This window comes from Syngnathus typhle, linkage group LG8 (genome assembly GCF_033458585.1).
Source record: "Syngnathus typhle isolate RoL2023-S1 ecotype Sweden linkage group LG8, RoL_Styp_1.0, whole genome shotgun sequence".
NCBI lineage: Eukaryota > Metazoa > Chordata > Actinopteri > Syngnathiformes > Syngnathidae > Syngnathus > Syngnathus typhle.
The window spans coordinates 13,779,396-13,806,066 of NC_083745.1; the positions used below are offsets into that span (position 1 = coordinate 13,779,396).

The 26,671-nt window shown below is 42.0% G+C and overlaps 1 protein-coding gene and 2 non-coding genes across 3 annotated transcripts; 1 reads left to right on the forward strand and 2 right to left on the reverse strand.

Moving 5' to 3' along the window:
* Positions 1-7,694: 7,694 nt before the first annotated feature.
* Positions 7,695-7,766, reverse strand: trnad-guc (transfer RNA aspartic acid (anticodon GUC)). The gene has a single exon. It is a non-coding gene; the product is annotated as a tRNA-Asp (tRNA).
* Positions 7,767-7,993: 227 nt separating this feature from the next.
* trnad-guc (transfer RNA aspartic acid (anticodon GUC)) lies at positions 7,994-8,065 on the reverse strand. The gene has a single exon. It is a non-coding gene; the product is annotated as a tRNA-Asp (tRNA).
* Positions 8,066-20,671: 12,606 nt separating this feature from the next.
* LOC133158656 (ATP-dependent DNA helicase PIF7-like) lies at positions 20,672-25,699 on the forward strand. The gene is made up of 4 exons (XM_061285987.1): positions 20,672-24,334; positions 24,457-24,510; positions 24,641-24,753; positions 24,870-25,699. Exon 1 carries the CDS (start codon positions 20,672-20,674, stop codon positions 23,138-23,140), a length of 2,469 nt encoding a protein of 822 aa, XP_061141971.1. The 3' UTR covers positions 23,141-24,334; positions 24,457-24,510; positions 24,641-24,753; positions 24,870-25,699.
* Positions 25,700-26,671: the final 972 nt, after the last annotated feature.

Sequence of the window (26,671 nt, forward strand, 5' to 3'; positions counted from 1 at the left end):
ATGTACTTCATTGCAATCTGTGCTGGGAGATGTTGACGACGACGGTGTAAGCAAAGCTGTTTCCGAGATTTCATATTTGGAGATGAGTGATTCTACAACACCTGCTGGCGAACAACGTCACTGCGACGAGTTGATCGATGAGGATGGCGAAGTGGTTTCTTGGACTACAGGTAAAGAGCTCCAACGCTTGTCAAAAATTCCGAAATCAAGTAGGAGAAAATTTCTAAGACGAATGAAGAAACAGGAAAGTTTGAATGCTAAATCTGAACAAAGACTTACAAAACAGGAACTAAAGAGAATAAATAAAAATCTGAGAAATAAGGAAAGGTACAGTCAAAATTTAGAGACAAGACAGAGGAAGAGGTGTTATGTTACAATGCGTTATCAGCAAGACGTACATTTTCGCGCGAAACAAAGGTCGTATTATACACAGCGTTGTCATTCCCGCTTCTTACTTCGTTATAAGACAGATAATTGTTTTCGAATGGGACGATGCACCTACAGAACGCAACGCTACCGTGACGACCCTGAGTTTAATGCAAGGCAACGTTCCTACGTAATGCAACGTTACCATGACGACCCTGAGTTTAATGCAAGGCAACGTTCCTACGTAAAGCAACGTTACCGTGACGACAATGAGTTCAATGCAAGAAAGCGTACCTACATAACGCAACGTTACCGTGACGACCCTGAGTTCAATGCAAGACAGCGTACCTACGTAATGCAACGTTACCGTGACGACCCTGAGTTCAATGCAAGACGGCGTACCTACGTAACGCAACGTTACCGTGACGACCCTGAGTTTAATGCAAGGCGACGTTCCTACGTAACGCAACGCTACCGTGACGACCCTGAGTTTAATGCAAGACAACGTACCTACATTACAGAACGTTACCGTGATGACCCTGAATTTAAAACAAGACAGCGCATGTATATTACACAGCGTTATCGTGACGATTTTAGATTTAATTCTAGACAGCGCTTTTACTTTAAACACCGTTATTCTAGCAATCCTGAATTCAGAGCTAAACATCAGGAAATCATGAGGTCCATTATGAGAACAAAATCTGATTCGTTGCGTAATAAAACAATGACCAGAGCAAGTACGGTTTTACAAAAATACAAACTCATAAATCGGCTATGTAGAGAGCGAAATGAATGTGCGTTAATGAAAGCCGTGGACCTGTTCAAAGACCAAATTAAGAATGGACCCACGTTTGTTTGCACAGTTTGCCACAGAGCCTTATTTCCCAACCAGGTGCAGTCTTGTCGGCGTCTCCTTTATAAGCAGAACCGAAATGTTGTTGCACGTTGTCTCACGGGACAATTTGTTCATATTTGTAATGATGAATGTCATTCGTCGTGTAGAGTACCGGCTGAAAGAAAACTAGAGTAGATATGTCACACCTGCCACACACATCTCAAAGATGGTAAAATGCCAGCAATCGCTGTTGCAAACAATCTCACGCTAGCTGATATTCCAACAGAACTGCGTGGATTGAACATATTAGAGAGACACCTCATTTCCAAATGCATAGCGTTTGCCAAAATTGTACCGCTTCCCAAAGGTCAACAACGAGCCATTCGCGGAAATGTTGTGTGCGTGCCGTCGGAGGTACAGGAGACAGTCAATGCCTTGCCGAGGATAAGAAGTAAGTCGCAGATGTTGAGAGTGAAACTGAAAAGACGACTTTGCTACAAAGGCCATCAGTTTTTTCAAACTGTCACTTGGTCCAAGCTAATGAGCGCTCTGATAAAACTGAAGCAAATTCATCCGCAATACAGAAGCATAACTATCCGCGACGATCCGGACCTTTGCGACCCAACCCTCACTGATGACGAGAGCAGCTCAGATGAAGCGGAAATTTGCGACATCGAGTACAATGAGGAAGCCCTGGAGGAGATATACAGATTTGAGTGTGAAGCTCTCTGCGTAGAATGAACAGTGAGTTACAAAATGTCAACAGGGGTAACAATCAGCAACAAGGAAATCTAGAAGATGGTGATCAACCTAACGGTGGAGTTATACTTGAATCGTGTCTCCAACCAAGTGACGTGTCAGAGGAAATTATGAGTTTTACTGAGGGCATTTACTCTGTTGCTCCTGCAGAAAGAAATAACCCAGTAAGCTTTTTCAAGACTCCCAAACTCGAGGCCATGGCTTTTCCAGTGCAGTTCCCGACCGGGCAAAACACGCTCGATGAAGAGAGACCGATAAAACTCACACCGAGCAAGTATTTCAAAACCTGACTGTGTTGTGTGGATGAACGTTTTGCGAGGGATCCGACCTACTTGTTCTTTGCTCAGTTTGTGACCGAAATCTACCAGGCGACGTTGAGCATGTCAATACAGCTACGCAAAGGTAAACCGTTTACCCGAGATGGTCGAAGAATTACCAACGCTATGCTTCAGGACAAACGTCAAGTTGAAAAACTGGTGCGCAGCAAAGACGCCGTCCGCTTCATGACGCCACTGAGAGGCACACCAGCCTATTGGGAGAGAACCACCAAAGATCTTTTTGCAATGATCCGACAGCTGGGTACACCCACGTTCTTTTGCACATTTTCTGCTGCTGAAATGCGTTGGGAAGAGGTCATCACTGCCATCAAAGCGCAACAAGGTGAAGTAGTGAATTTTGCTGGATTGGACTGGGCTACCAAGTGCGAAATTCTACGCGGCAATCCGGTGACGACAATGCGCATGTTTGACAAACGTGTGGAAGCTCTGTTCAGAGATTTGATCCTCTCTCCGGCGCAACCGATTGGTGAAGTGGTTGACTACTTTTACCGATTAGAGTTTCAGCACAGAGGAAGTCCTCACATTCATTGCCTCATATGGGTTAAAGGTGCCCCTGTATTTGAGGAATTCTCAGACAAAGCCATCTGTGATTTTGTATCCCGCTACATCTCCGCTGAGCTGCCGCAAAAGGAACCCGAATTGTACAAAAAGGTCACAGAGGTTCAGATGCACAGCAAAAGTCACTCCAAATCGTGCGTCAAACACCATGGTGCAAATTGCCGCTTTGGATTCCCCAAACAACCGTGCGATGAAAGAATGATCGTCAAACCTGCGCCCGTCGACGACGACAATCGAGATCAACGCAATGACAATCGGTTGGCGTCAAATGCCAAGCTTGTTCCCGTGCTAAGTCTGCTGAATGAGCCTGAAACGTCATCCCTGACTTTGCCTCAGCTACTGGCTAAATGAGAGCTCACCGGTGACGACTTTGTGAACTGTTTGCACCTGACGGCCTCGTCGAGTTCTGTCGTGCTTAAGCGAGAACCCAAAGACTGCTGGGTCAACTACTACAACCGCCATTTGCTTCTTGCCTGGGATGGAAACCTGGACATCCAATACATCCTGAATGCCTACTCTTGCATCGCATACATCTGCAGCTACATCAGCAAGGCTGAACACGGTCTGAGCCAATACCTGAAATCGGTCATTGAAAACTCCCGCTGCGCAAATGTCAACGAGAGCGATGAAATGAAGCAAATTATGCAAGCGTACTCCAAGAAAAGAGAAGTGAGTGCTCAGGAATGTGTCGCACGCGCGTGCGGCTTGCATATGAAACAGTCCTCCCGCATGGTGGTATTTGTACAAGCGAGTGACAATGCGCTGAAAATGAGTTATCCTCTCTCGCTCCTTGAGGGCAAAACGCAGGAATCTCATGAAGTGTGGATGACTGGCCTGCCGGAAAAATACAAATCCAGACCTCAAACAGAGGAATTTGAAGTCATGTGCTTGGCTGATTTTGCATCAATGTGCAGAATTGTTTATGGCAAACAAGCCAAAGGTAAGAATGTTTTGCCTCTGCTGAACGACATGGGCTTTGTCCAGAAAAGAACAGAAAAACATGCGGTCATCAAGTACTGCAAATACTCTGAACAAAAGAATCCGGAGGAATATTACTGCTCCTTGCTCAAGCTGTACCTGCCTCATCGTGCTGATTGCCAATTAAAATCTGAACGCTGTCCTTCCTATCAGTCGTTTCATGATCACGCCTGTGTACAGTTACCATATACCGACTCTGTGGAGCGCGTGTGCCAAATTGTCAGAAGGAACAGAGAAAGGTATGAGAAATACAGACGAGACATTGACAACGCCATCCAAGAGGTGCAGGAGAGTGGGCTCGTCATAAACGAATGGTGCCACCTAGCTCCCGAGAGTGAGTTGCAAAGACTCGAATGCGTTGAGGAAATGAACGCGAGAGATGAACCAAACGACAACGTGGAGGAAAATGTCCCGGACTATAACGTCAGGTCCAAAACAACGCAAATGTCCATCATGACAGAGCCTGCTGCCATCGATCCCGCAGTGTTACGCGACATGTATCGTAACCTGAACCAAAAGCAAGCGTCCGTCTTCTACAAGGTCAGAGATTGGTGCATAAAACGTGTGTGTAGCTCAAAGCCCATTGAGCAGTTCTTCTACCACATCAACGGTGGCGCCGGGACCGGCAAATCGCATCTGATCAAGTGTATCCACGCAGAGGGTACCAAAATACTGCAGAGACTACCACGACTGGCTGAGGAGGCCGACATTTCCAAGCAAACGGTTGTTCTCGCAGCTTTCACTGGCACGGCGGCATTCAACATTTCCGGGGCAACGTTGCATTGTCTACTCAAACTGCCGAGAAGTCTCAAACCCCCGTACCACGGCCTGGGCAATAAACTGGACGAAGTCAGAGCCAATTGGTATCTTGATCACAACCATAGCCTCCAAAGGAGAGCTTCAAACATGGCCGGAACTTTTGCCACAGCTTTGCAATTTGCTGAATTCGGAGGACTATAACACTTGTGAGGGTTCCTTTGGAGCATTGCAAAAGATCTGTGAAGACTCTTCTGAGTTGTTGGACAGCGATGCACTGAACAGACCACTCAACATTATGATTCCCAAGTTTCTGCAGTTTTTCAAACACTGCAGCCCCAAGATCAGGTCCCACGCTATAGCATGCGTTAACCAGTTCATGATTGGTCGAGCTCAGGCTCTCATGGATAATATAGACACATTTATTGAGAGTTTCTTTGCACTGGCAGGTGACGAGGACAGCGAAGTACGGAAAAACGTGTGCAGGGCTCTGGTCATGCTGCTGGAAGTCCGCATTGAGCGCCTCATCCCACACATGCACAGCATCATCCAGACTGCAGATTATTGACGTGTCCTGTCCATCGCCGAAATGCTCATCATCGATGAGATTTCCATGGTTCCATTTTTCAAAGTCTGCGCGCTAGGCTTTTGCACGAGGAAAATTGGCCGTCCATGTGTGCACAATGGGACAAAATGGCCACCGCCATACCCATGTGCTTGCAATTGAAGACATTGCTGGTTTAAAGTCAAAGTGGATACACAAACAAAGAAAGGAAGATTAGTAAAATTAGTAGTTTAATTCACCTGCATGTTAAATATCTATTTAGAACTACTAAAAATACAAAATTTAGTTTTCTTGCATTAAACATTGCAGGATAACGCAATGGTATGTCTGATTGTTCCAAATTAGAAACAGCCAACCAGACTCGTGTCTTTGCGCGGGGCTTGGTTGGTGCCCTTGAGCGTCGTGCACCTAAAACAAGTAAGTAACCTGTCCCTTTACTGTTATTGCGCTTCACGCATGCATACTGAAGTAATATTTGGTTTTAAACTATTGCAGGACGAAGCGGTCGTGAGAGTGGCCGTGTGGAGGGAGGCCACCTTGACCCCGATCAAGGTCGGGGCCTCCTACACGTTCACTCACCTTAGTGCTGTGACAAACGACTTCGGCCTGTCCCTAAATACGACACACCGGTCTTCCACGGTCTTCCGCGTGACAGGCGGAGCTATTGTCCACTATACTAACGAGGAAAGCACCAATCAGTTAGTGGCAAGCAGGCAGTTGGAGTCACACACACGCGTGTACCAAGACTCGAAAAAACTCGGTGATTTGAAAGAAACAAGTAAATTCGTCTTAATATTATTGAGGTTTTTATCTCGTACGAACTAATCGCAACCTTGTCCGTCACCAAGTGTTTTCTCGTCCTCTTCAATCTCATCTTCTTTGTAAGTAACCGCCGATTCACAATTGTGCATTTGGTCCTTTTTCACTTTTTTATTTCTAGGAATTAAACAGTTTTCGCTTACTACGTTGCTACTGTCAAGTATTTAGGATTATGTTTTGCAAGTATTCACCCCCTTTCCCCCCCATGTGGAGCACCAAATGTCCCACTTGGTTTGCCTGGTGGCACAGCAGAGCCCAGCAGATGGTGTATTAAGGTTTATTGCCATCTTGTTTTGACGGGGCACAACATGAAGTCAGGGCCAGATGAAACTGAACTCTTAAAAATGAGGAAGTCTGGACCTTCCCAATGAGTTTGTATTCCTGAAATAAAGCTTTTGATATGCGTCTTAGGAAGTGTGTGTTGCCGTCTGTCCATGTGTACACACATTAGTGGACGCCAGGAACTGGTGGGCTAATGATGACGGCCCGGGGCTCAATAGTCCAACTTAATGAACACCTCTCAACCAGGGCTCTAATTATTGCTCGAGTGCTGGGGAGGGGTTCCATAACCCCTCATCTACCACCCCAAAAAAAGCAAAAACACTGTGCCCCTCAACTGCCTAGCAAGAACCATCATCAATCATCACATCAAAGGTTTGCTCTTAGCCTCATGACCTCATTAGAGGTGTACCAGAGTTTTTTGGGCAGGCTAAATATTCTACTCAAGAGATCGTGATGAAACAACTAGAACATAATACCTATTTTTTTTGTCATTAGTCTGTAATGCAGTGCCTCAATTAACAAAAGACAAGGACTGCAGAATAAAGGTTACTGTATCAACTATATGTATGTAGTACTTTTGTTATGTTGTATTTATCCAGTTTTGTAGCACAGAAGTTCACAGCAGTTTGCTTTCACACAATTCTGACATCCCAGTGAATGCACAGAAACATATGGAAGTAGCACAAATAAGGCTTACCAAGTGATAATTGGATTCATTTGAGATGTAACAGGCCTCATAACCAAAACTTGCACCCCAACAAGAGTTATTTCATTTTCCCTTAAGTGTGTGGTGGCCTGACTCTTTTCTATTGTATTTACTTTCTTAGGTCTTTGGAGCGTTGATCATGGGCTTTGGACTATGGGTTCTCTTTGATACCCAGAGTTTCATTGCTGTTCTACGTAAGTGTCTAAACGCACACACATGCACACACATGCTTGCCCACCAACTGCCACGTCCTGGGGTGATAATGCTCCGTAAACATTCAGCACATTTGACCCCAGTCAGTTCTGCTGACTGGAGACTGCCTGCTCTTTGGAATAAATGTGGATTACCTCTCAGGAGGCTGATCGCAGAAGAACAACGTAAGAATGTTCACACCAGACCCCAAAAGCTGAAACAATATGACTTATTCAGCCCCCCCAAAACCGCAGGCGGCTGAGTGAACATGCTCTTACCATTTCAAGACTTCTCAAGTTGTCTAGTCTTATCATGGAGAAGAACACTTTTTGTTTTTGTGCGACGTTGTACCTTGAACCCGGCAGCTCTCAATGTAATCTCACACCTCTACAGATGTTGTTACGGTTCTAGTTCTACCCAAGAATCCAGAGCTTCCACATAGTTGCAAACTATGGAACATTATCAGATAACATAGCACAATGATAACATTGTTCAAAAAGTGGATCTTTTTTAAGAAAATATGGGGATAAGATATAAGCGCTCCCCGTCGGGGAATCGAACCCCGGTCTTCCGCGTGACAGGCGGAGATACTGTCCACTATACTAACGAGGAAGGTACCAATTACTATAAAATATTACACGTATGAAACACTGGTTAGTGGATTTTTAAGAGGGTGGGGATAAAAAATAGGACACTCCCCGTCGGGGAATCGAACCCCGGTCTACCGCGTGACAGGCGGAGATACTGTCCACTATACTAACAAGTGGCAAAAATATTACACCTGTGAAACACTGGTTAGTGGATCTTTTTTAAGAAAAGATGGGGATATGATATAAGCGCTCCCCGTCGGGGAATCGAACCCCGGTCTTCCGCGTGACAGGCGGAGATACTGTCCACTATACTAACGAGGAAGGTACCAATTACTTACTGGCAAAAATATTACACGTATGAAACACTGGTTAGTGGATTTTTAAGAAAGGGTGGGGATAAAAAACAGGACTCTCCCCGTCAGTGAATCGAACCCCGGTCTACCGCCTGACAGGCGGCGATACTGTCCACTATACTAACGAGGAAGGTAACAATGAATTAGTGGCAAAAATATTACACCTCTGAAACACTGGTTAGTGGATTTTTTTTTTTTTTAAGAAAGGATGGGGATAAAATATAAGCGCTCCCCGTCGGGGAATCGAACCCCGGTCTTCCGCGGGACAGGCGGAGATATTGTCCACTATACTAACGAGGAAAGCACCAATCAGTTAGTGGCAAAAATATTACAGGTCTTAAAAACTGGTTAGTGGAAATGATTTTTTTTTTTTTTGATTTGAAAGAAACAAGTAAATTCGTCTTAATATTATTGAGGTTGTTATCTCGTACGAACTAATCGCAACCTTGTCCGTCACCAAGTATTTTCTCGTACTCTTCAATCTCATCTTCTTTGACAGGCGGAGATACTGTCCACTATACTAACGAGGAAGGTAACGATGAATTAGTGGCAAAAATATTACACCTCTGAAACACTGGTTAGTGGATTTTTTTTTTTTTTTAAGAAAGGATGGGGATGAAATATAAGCGCTCCCCGTCGGGGAATCGAACCCCTGTCTTCCCGGGTCTTCCGCGTGACAGGCGGAGATATTGTCCACTATACTAACGAGGAAAGCACCAATCAGTTAGTGGCAAAAATATTACAGGAGGTTTTTATCTCGTACGAACTAATCGCAAACTTGTCCGTCACCAAGTATGTGCTCGTCCTCTTCAATCTCATCTTCTTTGTAAGTAACCGCAACACATTGGCAACACATTGTCGCGCGGGAGTTTCGAATTAAACACATTCAAATCACATTGGGGACATTTACAAACTTGCCAAATTTAAAATTTTCACGTTTTCACTTTTAAAATTTGCATAAAATTTTGCAAAATTTCATAAAATTTCGTTTTTTACTTCTAACTTCTACATTTTTTTACCGATTCAACTCGTTCCAACTTTCAACTATTCATCTTTTGCCTACCTATTCCACAACTTCCGACTTACCAAAAACTTCACCTTTTATTTTGAAATTCAACCAAAATTCTCTAAAATTTTGTTTTCCTACTCTTATTTCAACATTTTTCAACCGATTCAACCCATTCCAACTTTCAACTGTTCATCATTTTTCTACCTATTCCACAACTTACCAAATACTTCACATCTTTTATTTTGAAATTCACTCCCAATTCCTTTTTCCCTTCTCATTTTTACATTTTTCAACAGATTCAACCCATTCCAACTTTCAACTGTTCATCATTTTTCTACCTATTCCACAACTTCCCACTTACCAAAAACTTCACATCTTTTATTTTGAAATTCACACCCAAGTCCTTTTTCCCTTCTCATTTCTACATTTTTCAACCGATTCAACCCATTCCAACTTTCAACTGTTCATCATTTTTCTACCTATTCCACAACTTCCCACTTACCAAAAACTTCACATCTTTTATTTTGAAATTCACACAATTCCCTTTTCCCTTCTCATTTCTACATTTTTCAACCCATTCCAACTTTCAACTGTTCATCATTTTTCTACCTATTCCACAACTTCCTACTTACCAAAAACTTCACATCTTTTATTTTGAAATTCACACCCAATTCCTTTTTCCCTTCTCATTTCTACATTTTTCAACCGATTCAACCCATTCCAACTTTCAATTGTTTATCTTTTGCCTACCTATTCCACAACTTCCCACTTACCAAAAACTTCACATCTTTTATTTTGAAATTCACACCCAATTCCCTTTTCCCTTCTCATTTCTACATTTTTCAACCGATTCAACCCATTCCAACTTTCAACTGTTCATCATTTTTCTACCTATTCCACAACTTCCCACAAACTTCACATCTTTTATTTTGAAATTCACACCGACTTCCTTTTTCCCTTCTCATTTCTACATTTTTCAACCCATTCAACCCATTCCAACTTTCAACTGTTCATCATTTTTCTACCTATTCCACAACTTCCCACTTCCCAAAAACTTAACATCTTTTATTTTGAAATTCACTCCCAATTCCTTTTTCCCTTCTCATTTCTACATTTTTCAACCGATTCAACCCTTTCCAACTTTCAACTGTTCATCATTCTTCTACCTATTCCACAACTTCCCACTTACCAAAAACTTCACATCTTTTATTTTGAAATTCACACCCAATTCCTTTTTCCCCTTCTCATTTCTACATTTTTCAACCCATTCAACTCGTTTCAACATCATTCTGCAACATTCCTTAAATATTTATTCAACTTCTTCACCTTCACACGCATTTCCTTCAGGAATTGCAAATTCTAGTTATTATTAGTGTGAAGGTGAAGACCTTCACACTATTGTTATTCCTGTCCTTTATTAGTGTGAAGGTGAAGACCTTCACACTATTGTTATTCCTGTACTTTATTATTGTGTGAAGGCGAAGGCCTTCACACATTGATATTTGTGTGAAGGCGAAGGCCTTCACACAGTTATTCTACTTTATTGTGTGAAGGCGAAGGCCTTCACACATTGATATTCTACTTTATTGTGTGAAGGCGAAGGCCTTCACACATTGTTATTCTACTTTATTATTATTATTGTGTGAAGGCGAAGGCGTTCACACATTGTTATTCTACTTTATTATTTTTTTTTTTATTGTGTGAAGGCGAAGGCCTTCACACATTGATATTGTACTTTATTATTAAACAACTTATTCCTCCCACTTTTTTGACATCTAACTACTCCCACATGCTTCAACCGATTCACCTCGTTCAACCTTTCACACGTTCCAAAAATTCATGGCACGCTTGCCAGTATTTTTCGCGTTCATAACATTTACCGTTTTTAAGTAATTAGCAAATTTGTGCCTTTTATTTCCCCATTCATTCTTAATGGCAATGTCAACCCGAGCCAGTTTCCTGTAGTGGGTTCGATTCCCACATTGGGCGTCATTAATTAATTTACTCTTTATTCTTCCCGCTTATCATTTTCAACGCTTATCATTTGTAACTAACATTCGCATTCAACATTCATTACATTAAGCAATTTCCACCACTTTGATTACGTATTCGCATTCAACAAACACATTCATTACATTAACCAATTGCAACCACGACATAGTAAGGGACTCAATTAGCTCGTGGGAAACACAAGTGATTCCACTACACGAGCATCATTCCCGAGTGGTATCAAAACCCGCGTCAGTTCGATTCCCACATTGGGCGTCATTATTTATTTTACTCTTTATCCTTCCCGGTTATCATTTTCAACGGTTATCATTTGTAACTTTTGTCATTCGCATTCAACATTCATTACATTAAGCAATTTCCACCACTTTGATTACGCATTCGCATTCAACAAACACATTCATTACATTAACCAAATTCAACCAGCAAGAAGGAAGGGTCCTCATTAGCTCAGTCGGAAACACAATGGAAATGTCAACCCAAGCCAGTTTCCTGTAGTGGGTTCGATTCCCACATTGGGAGTCATAAATTATTTTACTCTTTATTCTTCCCCCTTATCATTTTCAACGCTTATCATTTGTACCTTTTTTGTAACATTTGTAACGTTTCATTTTTAACGCTTATCATTTGTACCTTTTTGTAACATGTATTTGTAACATTTTCCCATTTATTTCACAATTATCTATTTTCCCTTTGTATTCTTCCCGCTCATCATTTTTAACGCTTAACGTTTGTAACTTAACATCTGCCTTCGCCTTCACACGCAATTTCTTCCGAAATTGCAATTCTAGTTCTTATTATTAAACAACTTATTCCTCCCACTTTTTTGACATCTAACTACTTCCACATGCTTCAACCGATTCACTTCGTTCAAACTTTCACACGTTCCAAAAATTCATGGCAAGCTTGCCACCTTTTTTCCCCTTCATAACATTTACCGTTTTTAAGTAATTAGCAAATTTGTGCCTTTTATTTCCCCATTCATTCTTAATGGCAATGTCAACCCGAGCCAGTTTCCTGTAGTGGGTTCGATTCCCACATTGGGCGTCATTAATTATTCTACTCTTTATTCTTCCCGCTTATCATTTTCAACGCTTATCATTTGTAACTAACATTCGCATTCAACATTCATTACATTAAGCAATTTCCACCACTTTGATTACGTATTCGCATTCAACAAACACATTCATTACATTAACCAATTTCAACCACGACATAGTAAGGGACTCAATTAGCTCGTGGGAAACACAAGTGATTCCAGTACACGAGCATCATTCCCGAGTGGTATCAAAACCCGCGTCAGTTCGATTCCCACATTGGGCGTCATTATTTATTTTACTCTTTATCCTTCACGGTTATCATTTTCAACGGTTATCATTTGTAACTTTTGTCATTCGCATTCAACATTCATTACATTAAGCAATTTCCACCACTTTGATTACGCATTCGCATTCAACAAACACATTCATTACATTAACCAAATTCAGCCAGCAAGAAGGAAGGATCCTCATTAGCTCAGTCGGAAACACAATGGAAATGTCAACCCGAGCCAGTTTCCTGTAGTGGGTTCGATTCTCACATTGGGAGTCATAAATTATTTTACTCTTTATTCTTCCCCCTTATCATTTTCAACGCTTATCATTTGTACCTTTTTTGTAACATTTGTAACGTTTCATTTTTAACGTTTATCATTTGTACCTTTTTGTAACATGTATTTGTAACATTTTCCCATTTATTTCACAATTATCTATTTTCCCTTTGTATTCTTCCCGCTCATCATTTTTAACGCTTAACGTTTGTAAATTAACATCTGCCTTCGCCTTCACACGCAATTTCTTCCGAAATTGCAATTCTAGTTATTTTTATTAAACAACTTATTCCTCCCACTTTTTTGACATCTAACTATTCCCACATGCTTCAACCGATTCCCCTCGTTCAAACTTTCACACATTCCAAAAATTCATGGCAAGCTTGCCACCTTTTTTCACGTTCATAACATTTACCGTTTTTAAGTAATTAGCAAATTTCTGCCTTAAAAAATCCCCATTTATTCTTAATGGCAATGTCAACCCGAGCCAGTTTCCTGTAGTGGGTTCGATTCCCACATTGGGCGTCATTAATTATTTTACTCTTTATGCTTCCCGTTTATCATTTTCAACGCTTATCATTTGTAACTTTTGTCATTCGCATTCAACATTCATTACATTAAGCAATTTCCAACACTTTGATTACGCATTCGCATTCAACAAACACATTCATTACATTAACCAAATTCAACCACTTAAATTTAGGGACCCGATTAGCTCGTGGGAAACACAAGTGATTCCAGAACATGAGCGGCTTTCCCGTGTGGTATCGAAACCCGTGTGGGTTCTTCATGACACTAATTCATACAATTTATTTCCTTTATTATTTTTGCCGCTTATCATTTGTACCTTTTTTGTAACATGTATTTGTAACATTTCATTTTTAACGCTCATCATTTGTACCTTTTTTGTAACATTTGTAACATTTCATTTTCAACGCTTATCATTTGTACCTTTTTTGTAACATTTATTTGTAACATTTCATTTTTAACGCTTATCATTTGTACTTTTATGTTAACATTTGTAACATTTCATTTTCAACGCTTATCATTTCTAACTTTTTTGTAACATGTATTTGTAACATTTCATTTTTAACGCTTATCATTTGTACCTCTTTTGTAACATTTGTAACATTTCATTTTTAATGCTTGTCATTTGTAACTTTTTTGTAACATTTGCAACATTTCATTTTTAACGCTTACCATTTGTAACTTTTTCGTAACATGTATTTGTAACATTTTCCCATTTATTTCACAATAATTTATTTCTCTCTTTATTCTTCCCGCTTATCATTTTTAACGCCACCATTTACCGTTTGTAAGTTTTTTGTAACATGTATTTGTAACATTTCATTTTTAACGTTTATCATTTGTACCATTATTGTAACATGTATTTGTAACATTTCATTTTTAACGCTTATCATTTGTAACTTTTTTGTAACATGTATTTGTGACATTTCATTTTTAACGCTTATCATTTGTACCTTTTTTGTAACATGTATTTGTAACATTTTTCCGTTTATTTCACAATTATTTATTTCCTTTTTATTCTTCCCGCTTACCATTTTTAACGCTTATTCATTACATGAAGCAAATTCCACCACTTTTATTACGCATTCGCATTCAACATAAACATTCATTACATTAAGCAAATTCCACCACTTTGATTACTCATTTGCATTCAACATAAACATTCATTACATTAAGCAAATATTCCTCCATGTTTTAAAGCAATTTGAATAGCTCAGTCGGTAGAGCATCAGACTCTCGACGTCTGTGTGGCGTGTTTGATCCCCACGTTCGGCAACAGTTTGTTTTTCCCATTCATCTTAATATCATTTATTTACCTTTTTATTATTCACACTTTTTCCCATTTATCTTAATATAATTTATTTGCCTTTTCATTTTTCACACTTATAATCTTTCCCATTTTAACGTGAAAAATAAAGACTGCGTGATAAAGCATTAATTTCCAATGGTACACGAATGCATCATCTGATAGCTCAGTGCCATCGATTACCCGCGCCTGTTTAGATTGCCTGCGGCTGACCGGACCTAAGTATATGTGGTGTCTTGGTGCGATATTAAGATAGACCCGCGACCATTTCCCCACCCGCCGCGATGGCATTTTTAAGTTTTGTGGCGGTGGAATAAAGCATTCATTTCCAACGGTACGCGAATGCATCATTTGTTATTTGCTCAGTGCCGTTGATTTGCACACCTGTTCAGATTGCCTGCGGCTGACCAGACGTAAGTAAATGTGGTGTCTTGGTGCAATATTAACAATTGTAAATATTCAATTTACACGGCGCTAACCCTAAAGTTATTATTGAAATGTACAAATAGATGAGCAGTTTCGCATTGCTGTTTTTGCGGTGTGATGTAGACTTTTTGTCACGTTTACACACTTGAGCTGGCAAACTTTGTTTGTGTGGATTAAGTTTTAGGTTTTGTGTATTTTCTCTCAAGATAGGACGCGGTGCTAGGAGCATTAGAGGACCACATTGAAACAAAAAAAACAACACAAAGCTATGTTTTGACTTTTACAAGCATGTGGGTTTAGAAAGTAACATGACGTTACATGTAAGCTAATGTTAGGTCAGGTGTGCCCAATACGTCGATCGCGATAGACCGGTCGATCCCCGAGCCACTATTGGTCGATCGCGTGATATCATTTTTTTTTTTTTTTCTCTTCGGACTTGAGGCGTGTACAAACAACAGCGCTAACAACACAACACAAACACGCTAGCTCGTGAGTTCCCTCAATTGTCAGAACCCTGTTTTTTTCCTCTTTCTTTTCTTGTTCCATATTTTATAATCAAAACTAATTTGGGTCACTATGAAAAGGTTCGTTATTATATTATATTATATTATAAGACATTTTTCAATAAATATCGATGTTGGCCCGCGACCTCGTCCAAGTTGCAAATTCTGGACCGCTGTGTGTTTGAGTTTGACACCCCTGCCCTAAGTTAAGTACAAAGTATCCATCGCAGTTGAATCCGTGCCTCTTATCCCAAGTGACAAGTGTCTTATGTTGCGGAAAATAGTGTAACTATATTGCATTTTCACCCGGAACAATGTTTTTCATTACCAAATGCAAACACATGTCATACAACGTGTTTCCCAACATCGATTTCTCAATGCACCCATATACGTGGCTCTGAATCATTTCCCCTTCCAAGAAATTCTGTACAACAAGCTTTTGTGGATAACGCCATTCCAAAATTCTGCACCACAAAGTCTGCATAAGATCGAGGCTTAGCTGTATTTGTTCTCTTTCTCTGCACAGGTCTGTGAACTGCGGCTGATCTGTGCCTGATCCTGCTGACCTGTGGCTGATCCAGCTGATCCTGCTGACCTGTGGCTGATACCCCAATACCCTGTCTTGTCTCTGTTCTACCTATTGTTTCTGCCTTCCTTCTGTCTAAGCCCCATAATTCGCTGAAACCATTTCAGATCGACATGCCGAAAAAGGGCAGGAGATCACAGTCTGTGAAGTTGTCCTGGGAGCGACGTGCTAAAACACGTAGCTCCCAAGCACCTCTTCTACCTTCTGCTGATATCTCTGCCCGGCATGAGCGTGCTGTTGAAGCAACTGACAGACTTACAAATGATTTGCAAATGAACAACTATGATACAAACGACAAGCAAATGATAACAAACAATATCCTACACTCTGAGAAGAAGATTGCTGCTGAAGTTTCCATTGCTGTAACGGTGCAACATGATTTGGTAATGAACGTGATGGCAACTCACAGCCAAGACCATCCGAGATACGGCCAATCCAGAAACAGTCAATGTGTGGCTAATTCGGTAACATTTCTGGCTTTCCTGCAGGATATAAATAACTTGACTACGTCTGACCTGGATGCTGTTCTCAGTGTGGGTAATGAACTGTATACATGTACTGTGGCTGCATTGAAAGCCCGAGGATGCTTTCTAAACAGTTTTTTGACGGTTGATGAACTTCCAGAGATTGTAAGTAGTTCCACAAAACAGCATGTGTTAATTAGGAGTATGTCAATGTGTGGGTTTTTCACCTCTTTCCATGGAGATGCGCTCTTTCTGAACCTTTGTGACAGACTTGAGTGCTTGACATCTGAGGTCAGTTGCGCTCTTCTGATTATGCAGACGACGTGCATTGCTGTTTTCCGTGACCACCAAGGCAAGTACGGATATTTTGATCCCCACTCTAGAGGACGAGATGGCCTCCCTGCTCCCAGTGGCACAGCTGTCATGATGCTTTTCGTGCATCTGAATGACCTCAGAAATAAATTGACAGAGCTCTACACACGTTTGGAATGTTCCTGTAATTCTCAGTATGAGCTTGTACCGGTTCAGTTCGAACCTATTGATGTTCCTACAAATGACATTGAGATGGTGCCATGTACTTCATTGCAATCTGTGCTGGCAGATGTTGACGACGACGGTGTAAGCAAAGCTGTTTCCGAGACTTCATATTTGGAGATGAGTGATTCTACAACACCTGCTGGTGAACAACGTCACTGCGACGAGTTGATCGATGGCGAAGTGGTTTCTTGGACTACAGGTAAAGAGCTCCAACGCTTGTCAAAAATCCCGAAATCAAGTAGGAGAAAATTTCTAAGACGAATGAAGGCACAAGTAAATTTGAATGCTAAATCTGAACAAAGACGTATAAAACAGGAACTAAAGAGAAGGAATAAAAATCTGAGAAATAAGGAAAGGTACAGTCAAAATTTAGAGACAAGACAGAGGAAGAGGTGTTATGTTACAAAGCGTTATCAGCAAGACGTACATTTTCGCACGAAACAAAAGTCCTATTATACGCAACGTTGTAGGACTGATCATATCTTTAAGAAGAAGAATCATTCCCGCTTCTTACTTCGTTATAAGACAGATGATTGTTTTCGAATGGGACGATGCACCTACAGAACGCAACGTTACCGTGACGGCCCTGAGTTTAATGCAAGGCAACGTTCCTACGTAACGCAATGTTACAGTGACGACCCTGAGTTTAATGCAAGGCAACGTTCCTACGTAACGCAACGTTACAGTGATGACCCTGAGTTTAATGCAAGGCAACGTTCCTACGTAACGCAACGTTACCGTGACGACCCTGAGTTCAATGCAAGACAGCGTACCTACCTAACGCTACGTTACCGTGATGACACTGAGTTTAATGCAAGGCAACGTTCCTACGTAGCGCAACGCTACCGTGACGACCCGGAGTTTAATGCAAGACAACGTACCTACATTATAGAACGTTACCGTGACGACCCTGAATATAAAACAAGACAGCACATGTATATTACACAGCGTTATCGTGACGATTTTAGATTCAATTCTAGACAGCGCTTTTACTTTAAACACGGTTATTCAAGCAATCCTGAATTCAGAGCCAAACATCAGGAAATCATGAGGTCCGTTATGAGAACAAAATCTGATTTGTTGCGTAATAAAACAATGACCAGAGCAAGTACCATTTTACAAAACTACAAACTCATAAATCGGCTATGTAGAGAGCGAAATGAATGTGCGTTAATGAAAGCCGTGGACCTGTTCAAAGACCAAATTAAGAATGGACCCACGTTTGTTTGCACAGTTTGCCACAGAGCCTTATTTCCCAACCAGGTACAGTCTTGTCGGCGTCTCCTTTATAAGCAGAACCGAGATGTTGTTGCACGTTGTCTCACGGGACAACTTGTTCATATTTGTAACGATGAATGTCATACGTCGTGTAGAGTACCGGCTGAAAGAAAACTAGAGTGGATATGTCACACCTGCCACACACATCTCAAAGATGGTAAAATGCCAGCAATCGCTGTTGCAAACAATCTCACGCTAGCTGATATTCCAACAGAACTGCGTGGATTGAACATATTAGAGAGACACCTCATTTCCAAATGCATAGCGTTTGCCAAAATCGTACCGCTTCCCAAAGGTCAACAACGAGCCATTCGCGGAAATGTTGTGTGCGTGCCGTCGGAAGTACAGGAGACAGTCAATGCCTTGCCGAGATTAAGAAGTAAGTCGCAGATGTTGAGTGAAACTGAAGAGACGACTTTGCTACAAAGGCCATCAGTTTTTTCAAACTGTCACTTGGTCCAAGCTAATGAGCGCTCTGATAAAACTGAAGCAAATTCATCCGCAATACAGAAGCATAACTATCCGCGACGATCCGGACCTTTGCGACCCAACGCTCACTGATGACAAGAGCGGCTCAGATGAAGCGGAAATTAGCGACATCGAGTACAATGAGGAAGCCCTGGAGGAGATATACAAATTTGAGAGTGAAGCTCATGAACAGTGAGTTACAAAATGTCAACAGGGGTAACAATCAGCAACAAGGAAATCTAGAAGATGGTGATCAACCTAACGCAGGAGTTATACTTGAATCGTGTCTCCAACCCAGTGACGTGTCAGAGGAAATTATGAGTTTTACAGAGGGCATTTACTCTGTTGCTCCTGCAGAAAGAAATAACCCAGTAAGCTTTTTCAAAACTCCCAAACTCGAGGCCATGGCTTTTCCAGTGCAGTTCCCGACCGGGCAAAACACGCTCGATGAAGAGAGACCGATAAAACTCACACCGAGCAAGTATTTCAAAACCCGACTGTGTTGCGTGGATGAACGTTTTGCGAGGGATCCGACCTACTTGTTCTTTGCTCAGTTTGTGACCGAAATCTACCAGGCGACGTTGAGCATGTCAATACAGCTACGCAAAGGTAAACCGTTTACCCGAGATGGTCGAAGAATTACCAACGCTATGCTTCAGGACAAACGTCAAGTTGAAAAACTGGTGCGCAGATAAGACGCCGTCCGCTTCATGACGCCACTGAGAGGCACGCCTGCCTACTGGGAGAGAACCACCAAAGATCTTTTTGCAATGATCCGACAGCTGGGCACACCCACGTTCTTTTGCACATTTTCTGCTGCTGAAATGCGTTGGGAAGAGGTCATCACTGCCATTAAAGCGCAACAAGGTGAAGTAGTGAATTTTGCTGGATTGGACTGGGCTACCAAGTGCGAAATTCTACGCGGCAATCCGGTGACGACAATGCGCATGTTTGACAAACGTGTGGAAGCTCTGTTCAGAGCTGAGCTGCCGGACCCGCAAAAGGAACCCGAATTGTACAAAAAAGTCACAGAGGTTCAGATGCACAGCAAAGGTCACTCCAAAACGTGTGTCAAACGCCAGGGTGCAAATTGCCGTTTTGGATTCCCCAAACAACCGTGCCATGAAACAATGATCATCAGACCTGCGCCCGTAGACGATGACAATCGAGATCGACACGCGGAGAATCGCTCGGCGGCCAACGCCAAGCTTGTTCCCGTGCTAAATCTCCTGAATGAGCCTGAAACCTCGTCCCTGACTTTGCCTCAGCTACTGGCTAAATGAGAGCTCACCGGTGACGACTTTATGAGTTCTGTCGTGCTTAAGCGAGAACCCAAAGACTGCTGGGTCAACTACTACAACCGCCATTTGCTTCTTGCCTGGGATGGAAATCTGGACATCCAATACATCCTGAATGCCTATTCTTGCATCGCATACATCTGCAGCTACATCAGCAAAGCGGAACACGGTCTGAGCCAATACCTGAAATCGGTTATTGAGAACTCCCGCAACGAAAATGTCAACGAGAACGACGAAATGAAACAAATTATGCAAGCGTACTCCAAGAAGAGAGAAGTGAGTGCTCAGGAGTGTGTGGCGCGCGCATGCGGCCTGCATATGAAACAGTCCTCCCGCATGGTGGTATTTGTACAAACGAGTGATGATGCGCTGAAAATGAGTTATCCTCTCTCGCTGCTTGAGGGCAAAACCCAGGACTCGCACGAAGTGTGGATGACTGGGCTGCCGGACAAATATAAATGCAGACCTCAAACGGAGGAATTTGAATTAATGTGCTTGGCTGATTTCGCATCAAGGTGCAGAATTGTTTACGGTAAACAAGTCAAAGGTAAAAACGTTTTGCGCCTGCTGAACGATATGGAGTTTGTACAAAAAAGAACAGAAAAACCTGCGGTCATCAAATATTGTAAATTCTCAGAACAAAAGAATCCAGAGGAATATCACCGCACCTTGCTCAAGCTATACCTGCCTCATCGTGCTGATTGCCAGTTGAAATCTGAACGCTTTCCCACCTCTCAGTTGTTCCACGAGCACGCCTGCGTACAGTTACCGTACGCCGACCATGTGGAGCGCGTGTCTGAAATCGTCAAGAGGAACAGAAAAACGTACGAGAGACACAGTGGAGACATTGACGATGCCATCAGAGAGTTGGAGGAAAGTGGGCTCAATGTAAACGAATGGTGCCACCTGGCTCCCGAGAGTGAGCTGCAAAGACTCGAATGCATTGAGGAAATCAACGCGAGAGACGACCCGACTGAGAACGCGGAGGAAAATGTCCCCGACTATAACGTGAGATCGGCGACGAGAGAAACGGCTATTGTGGCTGAACCTGCTGCCATCAATCCCACGGTGTTACGCGGTATGTATCGAAACCTGAACCGAAAACAAGCGTCCGTGTTCTACAAGGTCCGAGATTGGTGCGTGAAACGTGTTTGTAGCTCAAAGCCGATCGAGCAGTTTTTCTACTATGTCAACGGTGGCGCCGGGACCGGCAAATCGCATCTGATCAAATGTATCCACGCAGAGGCCACGAAAATACTGCTCAGACTACCACGACTGGCTGAGGAAGCGGACATTTGCAAACAGACGGTTGTTCTCGCAGCCTTCACCGGTACGGCGGCATTTAACATTTCAGGGACCACTTTGCATTCTCTCTTCAAACTGCCGAGAAGTCTCAGACCCCCGTATCAAGGCCTGGGCAACAAACTGGACGAAGTCCGAGCGGAGCTTTCGATCGCTGAAATACTCATTATCGACGAGATTTCCATGGTGTCAAAAGACCTTTTTGCCTACGTGAATACCAGATTGAAACAAATCAAAGGAATCGATTTACCTTTTGGCGGTATGTCTGTGCTTGCTGTCGGAGATTTCTTTCAGCTCCCTCCTGTGAGACAATCCAAACCTTGGTGCGTGTACGATCCTACTCGGCTGGACCACTGGCGTGACAACTTCAAAAAGATCACGCTCACGGACATCATGAGGCAGAAAGATGATGCCGCCTTTGCCGAAGTGCTGAACAGACTCCGCGTCAAAGACAAGTCTCGCGAACTGTCGGAACCGGACGCATCTCTGCTTGCTACGAGGTACGCTTCTCCAGTAACGTGTCCAAAGAATATTCTGCATATTTTTGCCACCAATAAGCAGGTAGACGGCCATTATTCCGCGATGCTGAATCTGCTTCATAAGGACGTTGTGCAAATTGACGCGCTTGACTACAAGAAAGACAAAAAAACCGGCAGAATGGCAAGGCAAGCGACCCCTGTCCAAGGACCTAAGAACGGGTTGCCCGACTCGATCAAAGTCGCCGTCGGCGCCCGCGTCATGATCACACGCAATATTGATGTTCAAGCAGGTCTGTGCAACGGGACATTTGCAAAAGTTGTGCAATTGGTGAATTACCCAAACGAAGCGCGTGTACAGAAACTTGGGCTGGAACTAGACTCTGTCGCTAAGACGAGAAGTGCTGCGAATTCTGTGTTCATTGACAGACAGGAGGAGAGGATGCAGAATTCCGGAGTGGTGCGCCGCCAGTTTCCCGTTAAGCTTGCTTTTGCTTGCACGATCCATAAGGTACAAGGCATGACAACATCAGAGGCCGCGGTTTCGCTGAAAGGCGTTTTCGAACACGGCATGGGCTACGTAGCTCTGAGTAGAGTGACTTCGCTCAGCGGTCTTCATATTCTGCATATGGATGAGAGAAGAATTCATGCAAATCCGGAAATCACTGCTGCTCTTGCCGAGATGACAGAGGATTCTTTGGACGGTGTGATGCCCCTGTTTCACGTGATGCCGAGGGTGGATAAAGCAAAGGACCTGATCGTCGTCCATCATAACACCGAAGGGCTGTCTTGTCACGTGCAGGATATCGCGTGTCACCACGAACTGCGTTTTGCTGATGTTTTGTGCCTCACAGAAACGCACCTCCGAGGATCTGCGGCTGCCTGCTTGGAAGGCTATACCATGTTTCACAGGAATCGAAGTGATTCTTATACAACCTGTCCCGACTTGGCGACAAAACTCGGTGGCGGCGTAGGTATTTGTGTCAAAAGTCACATCGCGGCCCAGGAAAAGAAATACGTACAGGGTGTGACCGATATTGAATTTGTTGCGGTGAAACTCGAAGCTCCCATCAATTTGTTGATTGCTGCCGTTTACAGGCCTCCGGGCCACAGTCTGCGCGCATATCTGCCAAGCTTGGAAAACCTGTTACGTTACCTTGAAGTCATGGACCATCATCAGATCTTGGTATGTGGCGATTTTAACGAAGATGCGCTCTCCGCCTCGTACAAGCCCGTCCTTGAACTGTTTTGCTCAAAGGGTTCATAACCACTGCTACCACTGACAAAAACACATTGATCGACCTAATTTTTGTCTCTCGACCTCAGTGTGCTCTTTATTCAGGTGTCCTGCAAACGTACTACAGCTATCATAATCCTGTTTTCTGTGTTTTTGAATACTGAAAGGTAAGTCAAATCTAAATTGTGTATTTCAGCATTTGGAAAATTAACAAGGACGAAAATCAGATGGCGTAAGTGGCGGTGTGCGGTGGGCGATTTGTTGAATTGAGATATGGTATCGGAGGCGTAGGTGGCTCAGAAAGGCAAATGTAATGTTGGCATTAGGCAGAAACCTCGCAATTGTATAGAAAAAAATACTAACGACCAATGTGAATAGTGATGCACTTTATATTTTACGCTGATAGTATAAATGACGATTTATATATTATGCTGATATTTTAAGTGGCTGAACTCGTGTCTGTAGATGTAAATCAAGTTGAGTTAAGGGAAGGCGCTCAACCAGCTGGGAAGCTGCACCTTCTTGGGCCGCCCATGCATGTGGCAGTATCGGCACCTGCTGGGCAGACGACTCTCTGAGGGCGAGAGGGTGGCGAGGGGATGGCACGGCCGTTGACACCTAAATAAGACTTGCGGAAATAACTGCTAGTCTACTCGTCTGCGGGATCGACGGGAGAGTCCATCTCATCGTCCGTCAAAGGGAAGGCATTTAGAATTTTAAAAAGCCCTCCCTTAACTCAACTTGATTTAAATTTGACACTTTTAAAAATTTGAACTATTTAAATATTTAACTTTCAAACTTTGTAACTTTTAATATGTTTAACTTTTGTAAATGAACTCATAGATGAGCTAAGAGGCGACTTTTTAACTTTTTGCATTTTATTCATTCTAACATCAAATTTTAAAGATGACTTCAGGGATGGACTTTTCAAGTTTTTAACTTTTAAAATGTTAACATTTTCTAAATTAACTCCCAGACGAGTTAAGGGGTGACTTTTTAAACTTCAGGAAAGGCCTTTTAAACTTTATTTTTTCATCATTATTTTCAATTCTTTTTAACGTCATAATCACGAGGCGAGAACAGAAAACAGACGAAGTAAGTTGCTCATCAATAAACATGTTTTTTCCCTTTCTAAAAACACTAAATGCTTCTGTTTCACTCTTCTGTATTTTAAGAGTTTCTTTTATCTGGCGAAAGCAGTTCATCCCACAATGGAGGCCAGAGGTAAGCATGACGTATCACCTTATTGTATCATTGTAACATTTTGTAATTCGTAGGCAAGCATCTCCAGAATTGTACATTTTTAATCACTTTACTTGGATTGTCCTTTTCTTTTCTCCACAAAGACCTTGAGGATGCAAAAACTTTCTGCGTGGACCAATGACTCCCAAACCAGGGAGGTGAGAAGCAAGACTTATTCTTCTGTGTGTAGCCAACAAATATTTTATTGACTATTGTCGCGAAACACCCCCTTTAATTTTAAATGTTTTTCAACTCGTATCCTCACCAACTCAATGTTTGTTGTTTCAGTTTTTCCGTGTGTCCTCTAACTCCACGTGCTCCCTTTGTCAAGACAGGAGTTTGGCCCCTGCGGTACTCAACCTTGATGGGATTTGGCCTGTCTTGCCAGGGAAATGACACAGGTTTGTGAATGTGTTCACGTCATTCACTCTTTAGTACACGGATGATAGTTGTACATGTTTTTGAAGTATTGTAATGTGATTTTCAAAAATGAGTTCATAATGATATTATATTGTAGCACAGCGACAGCCAAGTCTTTCAAAAAGACTCGTACGATGGAGGCCGGCATCATGGAACGCAAACTCCCAAACCAGCGTGGCAATCGTGACTTCTGCTGATTCTTCTACGGAACAATCAAGGGCAGCTCTGGCAGCTCTTCGCTTTGACTCTGACATCTACCTTTTTTATTTTTAACATGCTGTCTTTTATGTGCCCTCTCTGCATCCATTGCAGCCTGGTGATCCTGAAAGGGGGATCCTCCCATCTGTGGTCCCTTCTCAAGGTTTCTCATTTTTCCCCTAGTGGTTTTTTTTTTATGAGTTTTTCCTTGCCCTTTTGGGAGCTTAAGATCAGGGGATGCTTTGAGAATAATTGCCAATTTGTCTTTGTGAAGCCCTTTGAGACTGCTTGTGATTTAGGGCTATGTAAATATATTTTACTTGACTTGACTTCTATGGAAAATTGTCAGGAAGCCCTTTTTAGTTTTGCTGCTTTCCCTCACCTCCATGTTTTTATTGTATCTTCTTGGGTATTGCCTGGCCTTTGACTGTTGGAAACTTGCCCCTCTGGTTTTACTCTATTAAGTCTCAAATACGTACAGTTTGTTTTCTGTTCTCCTTTATTTATGTATTTATTTGTTTGATTGCTTATTTATTGCTTAATCATACATTTATTTGGTTACTTTTTTGGCAATGCTTTGAACTCTGAAGTTGTAATCATTTTGATTTGCACAATTGTTGGACTTTATACATTTCTTTGCCTCAAACCATGTTTACATTATCTATTGTATATGTAACTCAAGTCTGTCTAATACCATCTGCAATCATGCTACAGTTGAATTATTAAATAAAAAAACACTAGTGGTGTTTATGCGGAGTAGAGATGAACGCTAATGTACTTTTTTATTCAGCAACTTTTTATTTTTCCCCACTCGTCTCACATAGCGGTACAATCCCTCTTGCGCAACACAGCGCACCCCACTGACAACATTACGCAAGACCTCCTCTAACGCACTATATATATGTATTATAGTTTCAACATACGATAATGCCACACCACTGACTTTAACATTAATAATAAAAAAACGCATTCACATGCTCAAACCTAACTTTTTCAAGTCAAATACAGTACTTTTACCCCACTACTGTCTTTCGTTCAGCTGGAAAAAATAAATCATTTTGTTGAACCCAAAAATAGCCAACTTGGTTTGGTGTATCGTGTTTTGCGAAAATGTGAATTTGAACATATTTAAATCAAATCCAGTGTATCCATTTTATTATTATTATTTTTTTTCATGTTCATTGAATCAGTAAAAATTTGATGTCTTGACGGTTTATTGTGGTGTCTGGAAGAAAAAAATAAGTGAATTGACTGTGTTTCCTACTTCCGGATTTTATTCACATTGCTGTGATTGTTTGCAGCAATGGGTCCTAATTTATTAGTCTTTGGTATGACCTGGCTGGGTTTTGAACTCATAACCTTCCGGTTCCAGGGTGGACATTCTACCACTAGGCCACTGAGCTGGAGCTTTTGTGTTGTTTTTAGTCTATATAAACTTTTAGCTGTTTTCTTTTTTTTTTTTTTTTTTGAAATATTTTAGCAGATTCACTGATTGTTTGGCATTTTTAATTTTGTTGTACATGTGACAATGACAATAAAGAGCTATCTATTTATCTATCTGTGTAACTAATAAAGTTGTGACAATATGCCCAAACAGCTTTTTTTTTTACTCCGCTACGCATAAAAGAGGGTGGGGTCACTCAGGTGCCCTCGTTACAGCAATCTTGAAGACAGAGGTAAGTGGTTTCTCAGGTATCTCCC

Excerpts from the sequence above, each read along its gene's own strand:
- LOC133158656 (XM_061285987.1), top strand. The coding sequence starts at position 20,672 with ATGGAGTTTGTACAAAAAAGAACAGAAAAACCTGCGGTCATCAAATAT.